Raw genomic sequence first — 20771 nt, 5'->3', positions numbered from 1 at the left:
GGTGTTTAAATTGTTGGACAACGGACGACTAACCTCGAGTGAATGTTCACGTAGGAGGAACATGGGCTGCCGCATCCTTCATGCACTATGACCTCATAAAGCGATCTTTTAAATAATGGCATTTAGTTGTCATAAACGTCAAGGGTCGATAAGATTTCGCAATTTGCCGGGGTCTTGAGGTCCACAGCCCTAGAGTACTGCCATTCTCAGGATCCTCCATCCTAAGGGCGATGCCAATCCGGGGAATTTTTGTGCGTGCAAGTCGATGTTGTTCGAGAGCGCAGGAGAGCAATGGTGTTGTTTACCACTGACACAAGATAATCAATCATGCGACTTGCGGTTCACAAGGGTGATAGGATGGAGGCGAGAAGAAAGATCGAGTTGTGAGTAGGAGGGAAAAAGGCGGAAACCAGCTTTAAATTAGCCCAATTTCGATACGTGATGATTCTACTATCTTACCCACGGCATCTTAGTCATGATGATACGATTCTCTGCGTCTGATTCCCAGTGTGACCGACGGCCGGACAAACTCTGGCCGTGGTTGTACAGCTCCGAACGCTTTCGATACGCCTCGGCAAAATACCCCCTTCCGCATGGTCGGGGTTATGGTGGGTCTACAATTATAGGCTCTTGGGTAAGACCGAGGAGTGATCAAGGACTGTTGAGTAACTCCTGCCCGTCAGGATGACTATTTTTGTTGCTATAAGATATTGGCGAAGAGTGGTTTCCTTTTCTCTACATTTCTGGTGAAATTTGAGACTCCTCATACTTGAAACACGCTCGCATTTTTCAATACTATATTCCATTTTATTCTCCGACCTAACTAGAAGATGAAGGATTCATCAGCATCGCACGCACATGAAATACCCCTGGGCACTTATATCTTCCGGAGGCTCAAACAGCTCGGCATTGGCCATATCTTCGGCTGCCCTGGGGACTTCAACCTTCAGCTTTTGGACTATCTCTACCCTGAAGGTCTTAAATGGGTTGGGACCTGCAACGAACTGAACGGCGCTTATGCAGCTGATGGCTATGCCCGTACCAAGGGTGATGGAACTCCTGGCGTCGTCATCACGACCTACGGCGTTGGTGAGCTGAGCGCATTGAATGGGATAGCCGGAGCCTACAGCGAGCATGTGCCCGTCGTCCACATCGTCGGCACAACTTCGCGGGCGGCACAGGAGGCTCGCATCAAAATTCACCACACTCTAGGAGACGACGGTTGGGACCATACGGCGTTCCAAGCAATATCAAAGCCGGTTCGGAGAGCGTCCGCCTTTCTCACCGATGATGCGACGTTTACTAAGGACGTTGACTTCGTCCTGGAACAGAGCGTTCAGACTAGACATCCAGTCTACCTGTTTGTGCCGATGGATGTTCCGGACATCTTCGTGGATGGCAGCAGACTGGAAACTGTTTGCTTGAACAGGGAGATCATCAACGGTACTGCGCATGAACCCGAAGAGCAGGAAGCCGTCGAGGCAACCATGCGAGCCCTGTCATCATCACGCAACGGGGCGCTTTTGGTCGACGTTCTGGCGCAGCGTTATGGACTCTTGGACCAAGTCGACCAGATCTCTCAATGCTGGGGTGCAGCAACCGTAGGTGCCCTGGCTCTGGCTTTCCCCTTGGAGGTTCTGCTGACTCGGGGCAGACATTTATCACGCCCCTGGCCAAATCGTTCTACGACGAAACGAGACCTTACTATGGTGGACTCTATAACGGAGAGTTGACAACAGACGAGTCGGTCAAGAACAAGGTCGAGAATTCCGACTTGGTAGTACATGTTGGGCCGCTTCTATCAGACTCCAACACTGGATTCTGGACCCAGAAACTGAGTGTTCAGGATACGGTGTCTCTGCACCCGGATTACGTTATTGTGCGCGGTGTCAGATACAACATTAGCTTCGTCCCTGTGGTCAAAATGATCGCCGCAAAACTGGGCCGAAACGAGCACAGCTCAACCCATGTCGGTTAACCCCTTGCCCCCCGGCTGTATACCGACCAGATTCCTAATCCATAAATTTAGCACCACATATCTCCTTCTAAAAACTCCCAGCACCCAGCTATGCCAGCCGAGGGTGACCTTGATCACGCAAGGATGTGGAAGACTCTCAGCCGTCACCTGAGAGAGGACGACTTCATCGTTGCCGAAGTTGGCACCGCCCAGTACGGAGCACTCGAGCTGGAGCTAGGCCCTAGGAATGGCTTCCTCACACAGCTGTTCTACAGCGCAATAGGATATGCCGTTCCGGCGCTCCTCGGTGCTCTGTGCGCGAGGCGAGAACAAGGGGCAAGCGGCCGAGTTGTTTTCTTGGCCGGCGACGGAGGCCTACAAATGAGTGTCCAGGTATTACTGCGCTGAAAACTCCTATGCTACTACACGAGCGAGTCTCTGCTAACCCAAGTCGTGCTTTAGGAGATAAGTACTATCATTCGACATGGTTTTGCACCCACCATCATCCTGCTTGACAACAACGGATACACAACCGAGCGCATCATCCACGGGCCCAACCTCGAGCACAATGACATTGCTCAATGGGACCACAGCTTGATGCTGCATTTCTTCGGCTCTCAAGACTCCAACTACTACCAAGTGCGCAAGTTCGACGAATTCGAGCAAGCCCTGCAGAAGCCCGCCGTTGTCGAGAGCAGGACACCGCAGCTTGTCCACTGCTACCTGGGAGAAACTGATTGCCCTTCTGTGCTTGCTGCTAAAGCGCGCATGGGCAAGGAGCGAAGCAGAGTGGCTTTGGCGAGATCGGACAAAGAGTTTGGAAGGCGTCGGAATGTGACACCATGAAGGCTGGGTACTGTGAGGCTGCTAGAGAACTTATTGATTGGAATGCCCTTTGGTACTAAGCAAGATGTGCTACGAACAGAGGATAAAGAAGATTGCTAATGTGTCTGTCTACGTGGTACCAAAAGTAGAATTGGCTGTTTTGTGTTGAATATAACCTCCAATGTAGACATCGGTGCTTTTCGCCCTTCACCTCATGCGTTCACCATTCCCAATCACCTTAACGAAACGCGGGATTGACTTTAATCTCCAGTCATCATCATCAGGATAGGCATTGTAACCCAGTGTTCCAAGAGCGGAAGCAGCAAAGAAAGTGATAGCAGGGGCGGCGAAAAGAAGAGTCAGACTTAGATAGCTCTGCATTGTTGTGTGCTGTGGAATGCCCCCATGTACATCATGGAAAGGGGCCTAGGAAAGCACGCCCATGTTGGCTATCCTATCTGCTGTCTAACTCAAAGCTGCCTAAGGATCGCCACGTCAACACCCCGGCAGCGTCCATCACGTTCATTCTGGTGTGCCAGCATATTTTCTGAGGAGCTCAGCGCTTGGTCCTCCGTCCAACAGGCTGCCTCATCTTGAGCGACGCCTCAGACTCACCGCTGCGCAGCCTGTCCCAGATATCATCAGGGTCGATGTCTGCGCCTATCGGATTCTCGGCCCACTGCGGTGAGTTCATAAAGTCGGTGGCCTCACTTGGCGTTTCAAAATTGTCGACTTGTGTTTCGAGCTCATTCCCGTCGGGGTCTTGGTAGTATATGCTCGTGGTCGGGCCGTGATTGACACTCCACACCGGCAGGATTCCCGCCGTTTTTCTCTGCCCGTAGGCGACGAGGAGATCGCTCAAGGAATCGTATCCAAATGCGATATGAGCCAAACCGGAGCGGTTCGACACTTCGCCCGGGGGGTGTGGTGCTGTGCCTGTACGGCCGAGAATTGCTATGCGGTGATGCTCGTCATCGTAGGTAAGAAAGCACAGGAAGTCGTTCTTCCAGGTTATTCTCGCCCCAAGAGCGCACGCCCAGAAGTGAACCATGGCAGGAAACTTGTCGGGGACTGTGCGGAGTACGACATGGCAAAGGCTTGTCGGAGAGAGAACAATGCTATTTGACGGTTCCAGTGTTGCAGCCATGGCTTCTGGAAATGGAATATTCAAGGACGTTTGACAATGGGGTAGAACGGTTCACGGATTGGTGGGTGAAAAGTCTTGGCTTGCTGCTCTTTGAGATGGAATTGACCAGGACATCGGCAATGTTATAGAGCGCGGTAACCGCTTCCGGAGTGCTGTGATTCAGAAATCAACCGAACGGATTTGGGGAGCCACACATTGGGCATGTATATCAATGCTTACTTGTCGCTAAAGGGCCAATTGATCTTGTCGACCTCGGAATCCTCAGCGTGTACACGGTTTGGTCTCGTCCCTTGTGTTTCCCCGCTCAAATCGGGTCGGAGGGCCGGGGGGTAAAAGAGATGGCCCGATAGTATTCGGAGTTTTCCTTCACTTGGACAACCCCAGGGCCGAACGTGGCTGCGGTGGAGGAGCTTGGCCCAGCTGACTTCTCACTTTGTAATCTGCTTCTGGCTGGCAGAGCCGTCATCCATAGAGCACCCAGGTTGATGTAGCTCTCTAGCAACTATTTCAACACTCTGGACTGTTCCTCTTCATTGACTGACCATGCCGGCATTTGAACAAACCACTCCCCATCGCAAAAACTTCTTCCATTTTAGCATTCTAACAAGATGACTCGTTCTGAAAGGGGACACTTCCTTATTGTCGGTGCCGGCTTCGCTGGCCTGGGTACCGCGATCGAGCTCAAGAGGAAAGGATTCAGTGTGGAGGTGATTGAAGCAGCACCCCAACTGTCTGCCATAGGTAAGCGGGGCCTCTTGGGTGAAGAAACCTCTTTTTGTCTCCCAGCACAAGTCTTATCAGTCATATTCTAGGAGACGTGATTCAGATAGGATCCAGCGCCACGCGCATCATCGCCAAATGGGGGCACGCATTGGAGGGTGTCGAGGCCTGTTCTAGCCACCCCAAGTCCATGAGCATTTACAATTCTGCCGGTGAGTTGGTCTACGAGTCGCCGATCGCGGAGAGCTTTGACGGCTTCCCCATCTTGTTTTCAAACAGAGGAGGCGCCCAGAAGTGCTTCTACGAACATGCGCTTGACCTCGGCATCCCAATTCGCCTGAACGCGAGGATTTCCGAATATTTCGAGGATGACGACTCCGCTGGCGTCATTCTCGATGGCGAAAAGCTACGGGCGGACGCTGTCATCGCCTGCGATGGCATACACAGCTACGGCCGTCGCTATGTGACGGGAATTCAGCAGATGCCGCAAACGAGCGGTTTTGCTGTGTATCGATGCTGGTTTCCACTTGAGCGACTGGCTCTTGATCCTGTTACCAAGCATCTGGCTGAGGCCAAGGAGGAGAAGCTGATTACATGGGTTGGGAGGGACACACATATCAACCTCGTTGTCCTGCCCAAGCCTCAAGGCGCCGTGGTTTTCTTGACGCACAAGGTGATATATCCCTTGCTGAGCTTGGGCAGAGCTGATCGAATCTAGGACGATCAAGATGGAGTTTCCGAGTCATGGAGCTCCAAAGGAAATCTCAATGACATGCTTCAGAACGTCGAGGGCTGGGATCCTGTTTGCCGGGCAGCTGTTGCGGCCGTCCCCGAGGAAGCACTGGTCGACTGGAAGTTGCTGTGGAGGGATCCACTGAAGAAGTGGGTATCTGGCAAAGGTCGAGTCGTCATCATGGGAGACGCAGCACATCCCCATCTTCCCACGTCCGGCACTGGCGGCGTACAGGCGATCGAAGACGCTGCTACTTTGGCCGCGGTGCTGGACGTGCTCGGAAAGGGGGAGATCCCCTTGGCCTTCAAGGTCTTTCAGAAGCTGAGGTTTGTGACACATTCTCGCCCCAAGGTAAAGTGTCCAGAGTCCGTAAAATGCTGAGGAAGATGTCTTTTTACTAGGTACGAACGGACAAGCCTCACGCAGCGAATGGGCTGGGAGACTAGACATCGGTGGCACAAAACAGACTGGGATGCAGTCAAGAAGGACCCTGCCATCATGAAGATGCCTCAGCCCGCGTGGATCTATGGCCATGATGCTGAACAGTATGCCTACGATCGGCTGCAGGACGCGGTCGGCAGCGTGAGGAGCGGATCCACGTTTGACTCGACCAACACGCCTCCGGGGCATGTACACGAAGACTGGACCGTTGAGACGATGATGAAACTGGAGAAGGCCGAAGTAGAGGCTAACTTTTACAAAGTTTCCAACCTTTAAAGGCTGTCGACCGCTGGGAAGCAAGTAGTGTTCCTACGGAAATAGAGGTTTCTAGTCTGACGCAAATCGGATCTTTGTTACTATGTGCTCGATTTCATGCCTCACTGCTCCCTATGAATTTCTGTTAGAATTATGTGAGGGATCAAGTTCTTTTCAGCCGCTACTCAATTGTGTCACGAACACTGATTCTTGATATCAATGGCGTCTACAAGAGAAGCCATTTATTAACACATGACAAGATTTAAATCCACTACCGTAAGGCAATGTTACGAAAGCTCATTGATAGCCAAAAGCCTATCGTAGGTCAAAGGCCAGAGCCGAACGAACTCATGATGGATATAAACAAGAAGGGTTCCCTCTCTAGCAGCTTCGTTACTTCCCATCGGCAGTTGATTGATGGCCTTGAAGCTTTAAGAACATTCACGTGTCAAGCAAATAGTCCAAAATCAGTACAAGATCGATCTTCGGGCTCAGTTAACCCATCAAGGGCCGGGCTGCAACTATAATAAAGAACAGATCTCAAACACAATATAACATCATGACCCGATGTTAACACAGTGGCCCAGTACAAGATCATTCAAATAAACCTGGGTGTATTGTAACCCTGGCTTTCAATAAAACTCTACCAAGCCCAACTAATCTTCAATGCTGTTTCCGCCTAACAGTCGGTCAATGGCGTCCAGGTAGTTCTTGTCCGAATGGGATATGGGCCTCTTGGACTGTTTGGCCGATCACCTTGAACGGCTCGCAGGGCAATACAGTTGCAATTATCCTTGCAGGCTGGTCATTGGAAGGGTTGGACCACCGGTGCATGGTGGCCCGCTGGATGATATGATCCCTATTTTCCCAGGTATTAGAAGAGGAAGAAAGGCTGCCTGACAAGAGGCTGATATCCAAGAGGAGAGTGAAAACTAGTGGGACAATACAGGACATCAAGGCCGGTCGTGTCCCACAACTTACCCAGCAAGTAAGCGGACCTTCTCTCCACTGTCCAGCTCATGATCTGCTTCGCCAATCACGCATATCGAAATATCGAATGACAACGTGCGGTGCCAGTGCCCAACCGCACCTGGGACGAGATCGAGGATGTTCACGTTGACCCCGGCCGTTCGTCCCGTGGCTTCCCCGGTAGGTGCCGGAATTCCGAAATCTCTGCCCCGTGTGTAGCTTGTGACTGTATCGGTGCTCGTGAACGATCGAATGTCCTCCTCATCGCTTAGCTGAACGGGAAGCGAAGACGTCGCGTATGACCGCGCGACATTCCCAAACCCGGAAAATTTGTGGTATAAATGGCCTGGCACATCAACCACGTATACGCTCTTGCCGGTGAAAATGTCATGGGTGACTATGTGTCGCTTCGCAGGCCTAAGACCCGATGGCACCGTCGTCTGGGATTCTGCCATTCTCTCTTCTAGGGTCAACTAAGCGGGAGGTGTGGTATTGAAGCAGAAACCTTTGTCCACACTTTTACCCTCCCAAGGACAGGTTGTGGTATGGTGGTGCTGCTGGTCCTCGTCGTCGTTGTTTCTATTGGCCTGGCCAGCAGCATCGAGAAGAGAAGCAAAGGTCAGGGTGTAATTATGCCACCGAGGTTGTTGATCTCCGAGTGAGAACGGAAAGGCGCCATGCCCCTCAATAATCCGATTGGCTCTGTGCACGAGTGGGTGATAACGGCACCGAACGTATTTGGTCGGTCGTGCCCTGTAAATCTTTTTCCGCCAGGACATGGTCGATGTGGCAACGAGCATGGTGCGTCTGCTACGCAGTGACCATTGGGAAAATCTTTGCGTTGGTCTGATGTATGCTTTGGAGGTACGAGAGTGATATGAGAAAACAACGATAGATTCGCGTTACGATGAAATGCTGTTGATTCACTTTTGCTAAGCTTACTGGTAGCATATTTAACTACCTCTTTCCGTAAAAAAACTACTGAACCCCTTGCGGCACGGATTGCATGTAGTAACAGCATTCTATTCTACACACGAAAGGCAAACTTACCATCTGGCCAGTATCTTTTGTGGCATGTTGGCGGTTGAGGCCAAGCATTCTAATACCACTCGAAATTCTTGCTGTCTTCTACACAAATGTGATCACTATAGCTTGAAGTAGGGGAAAGTGAAGATAATTGAACGGAGCTATTGAACCGCGTCCTGGGGGCATTCGCCGCCGTATAGTATAGTCCTCACCATTCCCGTTCCTGACGACAAAACGCTTACCCTAGGTTGAGTTCATGCTGTCATAATCAGAAAGGCTCTCCTAATTGCAAGACGGCAAACACTTACTTAATCAGAACAGTCTTGGGTTCCGTGTATGCTCGTAGAGCCTGATGGATGCATTTAGCATTGAGTTGCAAACGGTACGGGTCGCATTCTCAGACTTACCTCTGATCCAAACTCCCGTCCGATGCCGGATGCCTTCACGCCTCCAAAGGGCACCTGGACGTTGATCTGCTCCAGTTAGCACGAGCTGTGTAAAGGCATAGGGGTAAGCCACCCACGTAGCTAACGCAGTTGATCCCAACCACGCCTGATTCGAACCTGGAGGACATGCGCAGTGCACGCGTAATATCCCTGGTAAATACGCCTGCCATCAACCCAAACTCTGAACTATTGGCTTTCTCAATAACCTCCTCTTCGGTTTCAAATACGTTTACCACAGATACCGGACCAAACACCTCGACCGTTAAAATTTCGGCGTTCGATCTCGGGTTCATAAACACGGTTGGCTCGATATAGCATCCGCTATCGCCGATGGTGTTCCCGCCGACCACGAGCTCAGCCTCGCCTTTGGCCCGCTCGATTATGCCTTTGACCCTCTCAAACGACGCCTTATCCACCAGAGGGCCATAAGCAACATTAGGGTCTTCGGGATCACCTACGTGCTCGACGGCCTCCCGCATCCGTTCCGTATATCTAGCGAGGAAGTCTTTGGCTATGGATCGCTGGATATAGACACGAGAGGCCGCCATGCAGACCTGTCCGGTTCGAGCGACGATGGCTTTGACAGTCCAGTCCACGGCGTTTTCTAAGTTAGCGTCATCAAAGATTACCGCCGGACTTTTTCCACCTTTTCATAAATATTAGAATACCAAAAAGGAACAAGAGGAGAAAGAACGAGATTATTTCCTAACTGACCTAGCTCTAGCGTCACTCTCTTAAGGTTACTCTGCGCTGCGGCCACTTGAATCTTCCTCCCGGTAGCGACGCTACCGGTAAAGCTGATCTTTCGAATTCGCAAATGTCGAGCAAGAAGATCACCAGTCTTACCCGGCCCGGTGATAATCTGGACAACTCCCTTGGGGATGTCAGCTATCTGAAAGAGAGGACCAAGAGCGAGCGTGCCCAGAGGGGTCTTCTCAGATGGCTTTATAATAACGACATTGCCAGTGACGAGAGCAGGAGCTACCTTGTGGAAGAGGGTAGTGATTGGAGCATTGAAAGGACAAATGGCGGCGCAGACGCTAGATTCATGTTCAGGGAGCTAGACCACCACAATTGGCAAGGGGACTCTTTTTCTTACCCGAGAGGTTCGTTTCTCACGAACTTGACGAATCCATCATCTTCCGGCATGTATTCACCCTTGAACTTGTCACACCACCCAGCTATGTGAGACACGGATGTTAGAATTCGGCGCCGGGAGGGGAGCTCAACACTCAGTCTTTGATAGATGCTTACCCATATATCGCAATCCGTTGACTATGTATCCTTTTTCTCTTGTTGGTATGAGAGACACTGGGTTCCCACTAGAAAGACTATCTAGCCGGAGAAGGCCTTCGAGATGTTGCTCCATGATGTCTGCCAGCTTATTCAAGCACTGCATTCTTTGCGCCGATGTAAAGGTCCTCCATTTGCCGTTGAAGGCCGCCTCTGCGTGTCGTACCGCAAGATCTACGTCATCCGGGCCGCCAACTGGGACGTTCTCGGATATGATCGTGTCGTCCTTGGGGTTCCGGATGGTGAACACTTCATTGGTGCTTGGCTTGGCCCATTCCCCATTGATCCAGAACCGCGTCAGTGATGATGGAGGGGGGACTTGGAAGGTCGTCATTGCGTGGCTGATGCTTGGGTTGGTTTAGGGAAACGTCTCGCGTTCGACAATCTCATATATTTCCTGAAAGGCACACGGCTCATGAGGTGGCTGAGAAACCAAGAACAGAGGTATCCTCTTAACCATTCGCTTCAAACAAGCTGAATTCACCCGTGCGACGAGAATACCCGACCAGATCCGTTCGGGATTATCTGACCCCCTCCGGCCGCGGCACCTTGTTACCGCCCAATCTTGCGTCACGTTGCCGCGCGCGCCGGCATGAAGTCTGGAGTAAGTCCGAAGTCTCATACCACCCCCTCAAATTCTCCGTACACCAAGACATAGGGGAACAGTCATCTCTAGCCTTTTCTTTTCAACACAATGGAATGGCGGCACAGAAGTGAATGCATACAGGTAGGCTATGCAGTATGCCGTTGAAAGAAGTAGACTTATCTAGTAACTCTTTGGCAAGCCCAGCACCCGTTGCCCAATGTAATTTTTAATGAGCTCACCGCTAACAGGAGCGATTCGTGAGATCATTGATTCCCTGAGATACCGCTCCACGTGATACTCCTTAGCATAGCCCATTCCGCCGTGTGTTAAGATGGCTCTCTCAGCAGTCTTAAACGCGGCCTCGGCCGCTAAGTATTTCCCTGTGTTTGCATATTCCCCGTCCTGGTAACCCTGATCGTATAATCTCGCCGCTAAATAAACCACGAGCCGGGCACTTTCGAGATTCATCCAGCACTCGGCGAGTGGGTGTTGAATCCCCTGGTTTGAGCCTATCGGGCGACCAAACACAACCCTTTCGTTAGCATAGTTACAGGCACGGCGCAAGGCTGCGTAGCCGAGACCTAGAGCCTCTGCGCCGATAAGGATCCTCTCAGCATTCATCCCGTGCATAATCATCCTAAAGCCTTCGCCTTCTTGCCCGACGAGATCCTTCGCGGGGACTTTCCAACCATCAAAGAATAAGGCATTAGTATCAACTGCGGCGCGCCCCATCTTCTGAATCTCTTTAACCTCCACGGCGGACCGGTCGAGGTTAGTATAGAAGAGTGAGAGACCTTGATTAGGCTCATTCTTCCTGACATCTTCGAGAGGCGTTGTCCTCACGAGGATTAAGATCTTTTCCGAAACTTGAGCGGTAGATATAAAAACCTTAGAGCCACTAAGCTCATAATAGTCGCCCTTTCGCCGCGCAAAGGATTGTAGGCGTAGAGTATCTAGGCCGCTATTCGGTTCTGTGACCCCAAAGCATGCGCGCTCCTTGCCCTGGATAAGAGGCGCGAGCCAGCGGTCTTTCTGGTCCTCAGAACCGAACTTAACAATAGGCTCTAAGCCAAAGATATTCATATGAATAGAAGAGGCGCCGCCTTGGCCTGCGCCAGACTCAGAGATGGTTTGGAGCATCACCGCCGCCTCTGAGATACCCAACTCAGAGCCTCCATATCGCTCAGGCAAACAAATCCCTAGCCACCCATCCTTGGCTAGGTCCTTGGAAAGTTCCCAGGGAAACTCATGGTTGTTATCGCGCTTTAACCAGTATTCGTCAGGGTACTTGGCGCAAATTTTGGCGATGGCTTCGCGGACCGCACGCTGGGAGTCGGTCCATTCGGGGAGACTGCTGGGAAGGAACTCGGTAGCGCGTGCGTGGATGGACCTTGCACCAGGAACTGGAGACCACCGTGAAAGTCGTGTATTACATGTCGTCATTGGCATGAGAGGGCCAAGCCGACGAGCTGCGGAGGCGAAGTTTCTTTGCATCCTGTTGATGTTAGCGCTCGCTCAATGCTGAAACTGGGGCGCTCTCTGGGCAGACAAGCCTTTTGATTGCCTCACTTCGGGGAAGAGAGGGCCGTAGTTGTATTCAACGCAGTCACTGCTTCCAGGTGCCTTTATCTTGAGGAAAATTCGAGTCTATGCAGCGCTGAAAAAAACAGCCAAACGGAAATATATTATTACTTTAGTTTGGGCTGGAAGAGGTAGCTAGCCGCCCCCCATTGTAGCATCTCTTTTGGTGCAGGCAGCATGAGACGGAGTCAGACCAATCGGACATTCAGGTGTGACCTCCACTCCGTGCCAAGAGGCCGACACGCCACTCTCCACTCGGGCTGAATAGCCGATGGGCACCGAGATTCCTTCGGAGAATCCTAGAGATTCCCCGACCAAAAGCCGCTCAACGTGCGTAGCGTAGTCCGCACTTAGGCCGGTGAAGAAACGGAGACCCTCCCTTCTACACGCGGAATAGATTGTGTGGGGACCTTTTGCCCGCCCGTCTGCCACAAGGAGAGCCGACACCGTACAAGACGCTCGCGTGCGCTTCTTGGCTCGACTTTTATTAGTCTCTACTCACCTCCTCAACTTGAAGACGCCATTACTATCACGAGTCACTCCTGAATCTTCGCCATGTCTAATCTGGTCCGCACTCTCCTGGGGCGATCTCTGCAACTTGCATTGCCACTGGTCACGAGGTCTCGCAGTCATTTCAGCAGGCACGAGAGCTTCTCGACAACTTCGCCATGCCCAAACAGTGGTCCCCTTTCAGGAGTCAAGATCTTGGACTTGACCCGCGTCCTAGCGGTATAATTAATAAAGAGACTTTCTTGGGGGACGAACTCATTACTAACATCAGCAGGGACCCTTCTGTACTCAAATTCTCGCAGACTACGGAGCGGATGTTGTCAAAGTTGAGCATCCACGTGGAGGAGTAGGCTTAGCTACCCCCTTGCCACACTCCCCTAGTTGCTGACAGTGTTTTGGTAGGACGACACTCGGCTTTGGCGGGAAGTAGGAGAGGATAAGATCTGGAAGTCGAGAGCGCCAGGCACATCCATCTACTTCAACACAGTCAATCGGAACAAACGCTCCATCTCTGTCAATCTGAAGAATGAAAAGGGCAGAGAGATCATCCTACAGCTAGCGCATGAGGCTGATGTGGTGTAAGTTCCATGGCGGACAAGTCCTCTCAAAGCGACACTGACACCGGGCCACTCCTCAAGCGTGGAAAACTTCATCCCTGGAAAGTTGGACAGGCTCGGGCTCGGATATCAGGCTTTGAAAGCGGCCAACCCGTCAATTATACTCGCCAGTATTTCTGGTGCGTCTATTGATGTTGCTGAAGTCAAGACGTGGCCTGAACTCTTCTGCAGGATATGGGGCTGATGGCCCATACGCCACGCGTGCCGGATACGACGTCGTCGGCGCCGCCGAAGGCGGTCTGCTCCATGTCACCGGCGAAGCAGACGGACCGCCTACCAAGCCCGGCGTTGGACTGGTGGACATGTGCACAGGCCTTTACCTACACGGGGCAATCGTCTCTGCGCTGCTTGCACGCCAGAAGACGGGAGTCGGGCAGAAGCTCGATACGTCACTCTTTGAGGCGACGGTGTCGATACTGGCGAATGTGGGCATGTCGTGGGTCAACCTCGAGAAGGAGGCGCGAAGATGGGGCACAGCACATCCCGCCATCGTCCCGTACGAGGCATTCCGCACAAAGGACGGCTCCCTGGTGATCGGTGCGGTAAACGACAGGCAGTTCCAGAACCTGTGCCAGCTATTGGGGGACCGAGATCTGGCGACGGATCCTCGTTACGTCGATAACAGTGCCAGGGTCCTGAACCGCAAAGAGCTGAAGCAGGCCCTCGACACTCTCTTCATGAAAAAGACAACAGGGGAATGGGAAACCGTGCTTGAAGGGAGCGGCATGCCGTATGGGCCGATCAACACTCTGGAGAACGTCTTTTCCCACCCACAGGCTTTGGCGAGACATATGGTGGAGACGGTTGAGCAAGGCGCGGCGGTAGCAGGGACTATCAAGGTTCTTGGTGAGTCTATAGGCCCTTTCCCATCCTTCGTCAGCCATTGTTTCTTTCCTTTTTCCTGACAGGTCCTCCTTCTTCAGGTATACCAGTCAAGTTTAGCGAGACAAAGCCATCCATCAGAGGAGGCCCACCATCTCTTGGACAACACACAAACCTAATTCTGCGGGAACTGGGCTATTCCTCCTCAGCGATTGCAGACTTGAGGAATAATGGTGCGATCTGAGGCTCAAGACTTTCGTGATGTCTGATTTTCGCTCCAAGCGTCGATACTACGTATTGATGGTTGAGTCCAGTCCGACACTGGCTTTACCAAGCAACGAGTTCTTTTTCTTTCAAGCCATCTCTTGGGCAATCGAGCTGGTTATGGGGCCAATCCTTGTCACACCATATGAAGGCGAGTTGTTCTTATATAAAGTCATTGTAGATACGTTAGTCGCCATTGATCCCAGTTGGCGTAATAGAGCCCCATAACCCTCTCAACTGCTCGACAGACTCAAGTGAAGAACCCGACCACCGAGGCTTGATTGCTCTCTCCAACATCCCCATGGGGGCTGGATGCTGCATCTCTTGAGATAGCTGTTGGAATTCAACTTTTAATTGGAGATCGGCGGAGGTTCCTCAGCTACAACCAAGCCCTCTCTTGGAGAAGTAGTGGCATAGCCATCTCAGCCGCCTCTTCTTTGATACCGTGTGATAGAAACTATGCATTGTCTTCTTTCTCTACACTCTGAACATATGCGCCACTGCGTTAAATATTCCAAAAGTATTATAGACAATGGTAACGGCTTCTCGAGTACAGAGATTTAACACAACAGGTGTGTATTTCATACGATAGACTTCGTTAGGTTTTATGCATTACTAAGCAACTATAATCAACAATTATTCCTCCCCGCCGACCGATTGCTTCTCCATCGGAAAAAGTGAAAGGCAGAGAGGTAGGCAAAGCATCCCTCCAGTATCTTGACTACTATATGCGTGTTGAGGATAGGGTACTGCTGCGATATCTTGAACCTGTCTTGTGTCTTGCCTAAGGCTGCTTCTCCTCGACATGCTCCGTCTTCCCGATGGTCTCCTCGTCTCTTGCTCTGCGGACGCGCCTCTCCTCATTCAAATCGACCGCTACGTGGTTTGTCATGAATGGGCTAGTATCTCGGGTGGACACAGCAAGAATCGTAGCAAGACCACCCAACCCTGCAACGAGGTAGAACACTATTCTAGAGCAGATGTTAGTGTTTCAACGGCAATGGCCTTGAGTGAGAAGACGAACTTGAAGCTTGCGGCATAGGCATATCTTACTGCTTCGCCGGCAGCAGCCATAATCTCGTCATTCGCGCCAGGGATCGCAGTCTCATTGCCAGACGTAAGCGCTTCTAGAAGCAAGGGAAGTGAGCTCTCTGGAAGGCCCAGTGGCAGAACCGCCGCTGTAACCCTTCTTGGTAGCTCAATACTTATCCTAGATTGGACGATGGTGTTATAGATGGCAACTATACATAGATATTAGATATTTCCCTGGCATGGTTTAATGGGCTTGAGGTAGACCTTACTGGCAATAGCACCCCCCACAGATCGAGCGCAAGCAAGAAGTCCCGTAGCAAGGCCGATATTGGTATCTCTGGTCGAGAACTGTATCATGACAATCGATGTCAGTTGGGCTCCGAGATTCGCGGCTCCACCAAAGAAGCTAAATGCCAAAGGTCCCTTGATCGAGCCGGGCGTAATAGTTGCTAGTAAGCCGATGAAGATCGCCTGAAGAGCAACTAGGCCGCCCAGAAACCAATTTATTTTGCGAATGTAACGTATGGAAATACCAACGGCGATCGAACCAAAAGTCGACCCGAAGCCCCATGGAAGACCATAAATGCCAATCTGGGTTGGGTCTGAGGTAAAAATCGCCCCAATCGCTGCTGGCCAGATAGTGACCATAGCATACATGGGCATGGATAAGATTATGACCGTGATAAGCAGGTTTGTAAACCTATGTCAGGAGTCAGGGTGCGATTGGGAGGAAAGGTGGTGTTGACAACATACCCGCGAATATTCTTAAAGATGCGAGGTGGAAAGATCGGGTTTTTAGTACCAAATACCTCTACAGCAACATTAGCAAGCATTCAGAGAGAAAAGAAGGGAAGTTCTTACCCCAGAAACCAAGCCCTATGATAGTCAAACTCCCCAGGATCATTGGGACAATGACAGCGGCTGATTTCCAGGGAAATTGGCCGCCGGCCCACGTGATGCCGAGAAGGAAGGTGGTAAGGTCGGCCTACCAGTCTGTTAGATTTAGAAAGGGTACACTTTCTGTTGAACTCACAGTCCAAATTCCGGCACCGACCCAATCGATCTTCTTCGCAAGTCGGAGGCGAGTTTGATCGTTATGCGGCAGAGGCTGCAGCAGTTAGCAAGAAACAGGAGTGAAAGAGTCAAAGCGGGACCCTACAGGATGGTAGAAGAGAACGGTAGTTATCAAGGCAAGCCCGCAGATAACGAGGTAGATGTAGAAGATATATCTCCAGCTCCTTGTTTCGACCAGCTTGTGAGATATCAACGAGCCAGCTATAGCGAATGCCATTGGGGCATTTTCAAGCAAAGCTATTGACTCGATTAGCCATCGCAGGGCCGCTTCCCCGTATCATTCGGTATTTCGTACCTTGTACCAGGCCTCTGTACTTGTTTGGATAGATCTCCGAGACAGCAGCGATTGCGAGCTGCTGGAATGCTGCTGCGATGCCAGAGAGCGTTGTGCCGACGATGACAACCTCCACTGACTGTGCAGTCGATGCCACAATGGCAGCAACAACTGCAATGAGGTTTCCAGCAATGAAAAAATAGCGCCGTCCGAGAATATCACCAAGGGGACCTGTGCCAAATCCATTAGGTTGTGATGATCTTGCTTGCTGTCTACCGCTCCCAGGCTGACATACCGGAAATAGGGAGGATGACTGCGCAGGCCATGCTCCACGCCGAAGACATCCAAGTGTAGGTGCTGGTAGGACCTAGTAGCGCAGTGTTAGCACCATCTATAATAAAACGGGTAGGCTCAGTCAACTTGCCCACGTCCTGATTAATATAGGTCAAGACTGTCCCGTAGGTAATTGAAATCATGGCCTGGGCCATATAGGTGAGGGTTAAAGCCTGTAGTAATCAGTGAGCGGCTTTCTGATTTCCTGAAAGGAAGTATTTACCACGGTTGGAAAGATGATGCGGCAGTCAAGGCGAACACGGGTGTCAGCTAGAGCATCTGCTGCTGCTGCCTGCAACTCCTCTGGGGCATGGGAACCGACGAGTGCAATAATCTGTGGCGCCTCAACAGGAGGGACATGGTCGATGGAATCTTGTTTGTTCGTGGACTTGGACATATTGCGCCTCGTATGGTTGTGATCAAGGCTGTATTTTGCTGCACATGCTGGGATGATCCTACCTTCGGCTTTATGTGTCTTTTTGAACGGGGCCTATACCAAATACATAATTTCTGCTTCCAGGGCGCCACTCGACGGTCATTGTTACATCTCTCCAGTTAAGACGTCCCGGAGAATCTCACGATGGGTGAAATGCCGAAGTCTGGGGTCTCCAGATTGTCCGGTTTCCCAGCGCGTGTACAGTAGGTCTATTTCCCCGCGGATCCAGACCCCAAAATCCGGGGGGTTCCGGGGACCGACATGAGCCTGCCAATCGGAGTCAAAGCCTGAAATCTGGGGTTGGCACTTGTTGCATCCCTCCAATGCGGCGCCAACCCTTTCCGTTCGGGTATTTATTTTCATAGCACCTCCTAACTCTAATATAGGAGCTTCCAAAGCCTTTAGGCCGCAGTAGTAACGCGGTTAATATCTGTGGGCAGTTTGTTAACAAGGATACTTTGCCTTAGCTTAGACTATTAATACTCTAGAAGTATAATCTTTAGGCTTAATTAATTTATTAAGGGTTAGGTTATAATTATAATAAAAAGTAAATTATTAAGATATTATAATATTATAATTTAATATTAATATAATAGTTTTTTTAAATTTATATAATTATTATAGCCTAATATGCACCTATTACATATATAAGCGAGACCCTATAATTCCTTACTAATTAAATAAGTAATTACCTTATTAATTACCCTAATTACTTATATAATTACCCTAATTAAGATCGATAGGCAAAGTAATTATAATTAATACCCGAAGTATATAAAATATACTTATTATGTTTTCCTATATAGTAGCTACCTTAGTTATTAATATAACTTAGTTATACTTAATACCTTTAAGTATATTACTAGATATAACTTATACCTTATTTAAGATAATATAATATTCTCCTCTATTAATATAAACCTAGTATAACTAGTTTATCTCTTAGGAATCCTATAATTATTATAATAATAATAATAAAGTTATATTTAATAATATTAGTATAATAAGTCTAACATATATAATAAGCATATATACCAAATAAGTATATATACTACTTTTCTTATACCTATAAGATAAAAGCCGCAATAAAAATATTATAAACTATTTAATTAATTAAAACTACTTATTATACTCTTCCCTAGATATCTTAATAATTACCTAATAGGTCCTTATATTATAATTAGGCTTACCGTAGATACTATAATGCTGAACCCCTAGTCGCGCTGACCTTCCTTAACTACTACTTCTCGACGATTTAGCCACTACCTACATATTAATATCCATTTAATTAATTACTTACCTTCTTTCCTCTACTATTATAACCCCTCTTTTCTATAATCTAATCCTTTTTACCCTCCGGCGCCGGCTTAATATCTTATTTACCTATTTAAGGTCTTTAACCCTTACCTTTAATAAGGCAACCTTATATATAACTATCTTTATTCCCTTAAAAGAAGACTATATAGCTTCTAGAATTAACTCTAGGGAGCTATTTTTATATATTATAACTTATCTCTCGAGGTAATCTAACTAAGATTAAGCCTTAAGTATAGTCTTTAGGGTCTTTAAGACCTAAGGGGTTAAAGGTTTAATTACCTCCTTAGGTAATATTAAAGTCTATAGCTATATATTAAGCTTTAAGACTATACTTTCTGCATTAAGAGGAATAAGCCTAGCTCCTTTAAAGGCTAATCTAATATTTCTTTCTATTATAATAGCCTAAAATATGGCATAGAAGGCTAAAAAGAACTTAGTCTTTAAAATATAAGTTATAAAGTATTTAATTAAATACTTAATTTCTTGATTATAAGTATTCTTAAGTATACTAAAATACCTAATATTAAGGGGCTAAAGTAGATAAGATAAATAAGGCAGTATATAGAGTATAATAATATTATTATCCTAGTAATATCTCTTAAAATTAATAAAATAATAACTTTTATAGCTATTAAGGATTAAGAGATAATAAGAACTAATTAATTAATTAATTATATACTAGTTAAAGTATTTAAGCTACTTTATATTAATCTTATTATTAGTCTAGCTATTTTAAGTTATTATAATAGTCTAATTGCCTAGGAGATTATTTTCTTAGTATTAGTTAGCGAGGTAATATTAGCCTATGCCAATAATAAATAGTAGGATTACCTAGCCTTTTATATTAATCGCTTAAATAATTATAATCTATTCCCGGTTTCTAAGCTATATTAATTTTAACTTTTTATACCTATCTATGCCTATAATAATTATTCTGCTTTAAATTATACCTATTATAAAGCTAGTCTTATTAAAGTTATAGATATCTTCTAATTAGATATTATACTTTGCGATTATATTCGCTATAATTATAAATTAGTTATAAATAATAGCTAGATCTTCGCACTTAGCTCTCTAGTAGTTATATTTCCGAAAAAAATATATCTTAAGATCTAAGTATTACTTAATAAAATTAAAAGCCTAGCGCTTACCGATAAATAGTATATCGCGGTTAATAAGTAATTAATTAGCTATTTCTTTAATATTATATAATTATAGGGGAAATCCTCGTAAATCTAAGTTAAGAATAAACTAAATAATAATTTATTCCTCTAGATTAGATAATTTATATAATTTAGGAATCTAATCGCATTGAGATTAAATACTATTATGCCGGCGATATAAGGCCTAATAATTAACTTAGTATAGCCTAATAGCGCCTCGGAGACTTAAATTTAGGTTATTTTAGAGCGCTTAAAGCGTAAGAAGGATTTAATATTTAGAATAAAGTTAAGGCATAATTTTTAGTTAATAATTAATTAATTAAATAGCATTAATAATAATTAAGGGATTTTTAGTATATATATTTATTTAGTATATATGCTTATTATATATATTAACCTTTAATAATTTTTTTAATTTTTTTAATTTTTATATAAGAAATAAAAGATTTTTTTTTTTTTAATAATAATCTTTTTATATTATTTTTATTTTTATTAAAGTTTATTTTACTTAAAAAAGAAATTAAAATATTTTAATTATAATTTTAATAATATTATAATTTAATATAATCTCTATTATATATTTAAAAACTTCCTTATAAAATACCCTTTAATATTAGCTAATTAAAAATAATTTTATATTTTAAGGATAAATCTTATATAATAAGAATTATTTTTATATTATAATACCCTCTTAATAATTATAAGATATTTATATATATATATTATATTTATTATACCTTAAATAAATACTTAGCCTTTAAATTATTAATAAACTTTAATTACTTTTAAGATTTTTTTAATTTATTATTAATATATAATTTATATTATATAATAATATTAAGACTTTTTATTAATAATAAATTTAATATACTTAGTTTATTTACTTAAAGAATATTAAATAATATATATTAATAGCTCTTTATTTAATATATTTCTATATTATATTATTA

The 20771-nt window shown here is 47.0% G+C and overlaps 8 protein-coding genes across 8 annotated transcripts; 3 read left to right on the top strand and 5 right to left on the bottom strand.

Annotated features, from left to right (window-relative positions):
* Nucleotides 1–830: 830 nt before the first annotated feature.
* On the top strand, nucleotides 831–2803 carry NECHADRAFT_56358 (uncharacterized protein; the record flags this gene model as incomplete). The annotated part of the gene is made up of 5 exons (XM_003039297.1): nucleotides 831–1601; nucleotides 1655–1728; nucleotides 1840–1969; nucleotides 2030–2350; nucleotides 2420–2803. 5 exons carry the CDS (start codon nucleotides 831–833, stop codon nucleotides 2801–2803), a joined length of 1680 nt encoding a protein of 559 aa, XP_003039343.1.
* Nucleotides 2804–3338: 535 nt separating this feature from the next.
* NECHADRAFT_56381 (uncharacterized protein) lies at nucleotides 3339–3929 on the bottom strand (the record flags this gene model as incomplete). The annotated part of the gene is made up of 1 exon (XM_003039291.1): nucleotides 3339–3929. One exon carries the CDS (start codon nucleotides 3927–3929, stop codon nucleotides 3339–3341), a length of 591 nt encoding a protein of 196 aa, XP_003039337.1.
* A 608-nt stretch (nucleotides 3930–4537) lies between these two features.
* On the top strand, nucleotides 4538–6099 carry NECHADRAFT_56363 (uncharacterized protein; the record flags this gene model as incomplete). Its single annotated transcript, XM_003039296.1, has 4 exons — nucleotides 4538–4659; nucleotides 4731–5322; nucleotides 5368–5708; nucleotides 5784–6099. 4 exons carry the CDS (start codon nucleotides 4538–4540, stop codon nucleotides 6097–6099), a joined length of 1371 nt encoding a protein of 456 aa, XP_003039342.1.
* Nucleotides 6100–6810: 711 nt separating this feature from the next.
* On the bottom strand, nucleotides 6811–7151 carry NECHADRAFT_9911 (uncharacterized protein; the record flags this gene model as incomplete). Its single annotated transcript, XM_003039290.1, has 2 exons — nucleotides 6811–6937; nucleotides 7060–7151. Coding segments are annotated over 2 exons (219 nt in total), but the record flags the coding sequence as incomplete, so codon positions are not given.
* Nucleotides 7152–8377: 1226 nt separating this feature from the next.
* NECHADRAFT_56373 (uncharacterized protein) lies at nucleotides 8378–10146 on the bottom strand (the record flags this gene model as incomplete). The annotated part of the gene is made up of 6 exons (XM_003039289.1): nucleotides 8378–8422; nucleotides 8481–8546; nucleotides 8597–9165; nucleotides 9234–9559; nucleotides 9619–9700; nucleotides 9774–10146. The coding sequence occupies 6 exons, from the start codon at nucleotides 10144–10146 to the stop codon at nucleotides 8378–8380; spliced, it is 1461 nt and encodes a 486-aa protein (XP_003039335.1).
* A 432-nt stretch (nucleotides 10147–10578) lies between these two features.
* On the bottom strand, nucleotides 10579–11841 carry NECHADRAFT_56371 (uncharacterized protein; the record flags this gene model as incomplete). The annotated part of the gene is made up of 1 exon (XM_003039288.1): nucleotides 10579–11841. One exon carries the CDS (start codon nucleotides 11839–11841, stop codon nucleotides 10579–10581), a length of 1263 nt encoding a protein of 420 aa, XP_003039334.1.
* Nucleotides 11842–12250: 409 nt separating this feature from the next.
* NECHADRAFT_98391 (uncharacterized protein) lies at nucleotides 12251–14172 on the top strand (the record flags this gene model as incomplete). Its single annotated transcript, XM_003039295.1, has 7 exons — nucleotides 12251–12318; nucleotides 12621–12708; nucleotides 12764–12835; nucleotides 12892–13067; nucleotides 13128–13225; nucleotides 13278–13952; nucleotides 14030–14172. The coding sequence occupies 7 exons, from the start codon at nucleotides 12251–12253 to the stop codon at nucleotides 14170–14172; spliced, it is 1320 nt and encodes a 439-aa protein (XP_003039341.1).
* Nucleotides 14173–15048: 876 nt separating this feature from the next.
* NECHADRAFT_14093 (uncharacterized protein) lies at nucleotides 15049–16943 on the bottom strand (the record flags this gene model as incomplete). Its single annotated transcript, XM_003039287.1, has 9 exons — nucleotides 15049–15163; nucleotides 15217–15433; nucleotides 15494–15924; nucleotides 15978–16035; nucleotides 16086–16209; nucleotides 16258–16332; nucleotides 16384–16542; nucleotides 16601–16803; nucleotides 16868–16943. Coding segments are annotated over 9 exons (1458 nt in total), but the record flags the coding sequence as incomplete, so codon positions are not given.
* Between the last annotated feature and the right edge of the window lie 3828 nt (nucleotides 16944–20771).

This window comes from Fusarium vanettenii, assembly GCF_000151355.1.
Source record: "Fusarium vanettenii 77-13-4 unplaced genomic scaffold NECHAsca_123_unmapped, whole genome shotgun sequence".
Classification (NCBI taxonomy): Eukaryota; Fungi; Ascomycota; class Sordariomycetes; order Hypocreales; family Nectriaceae; genus Fusarium; species Fusarium vanettenii.
The sequence above is the reverse complement of the archived record's forward strand: the minus strand, read 5'-3'. Positions and strand labels throughout refer to the sequence as shown.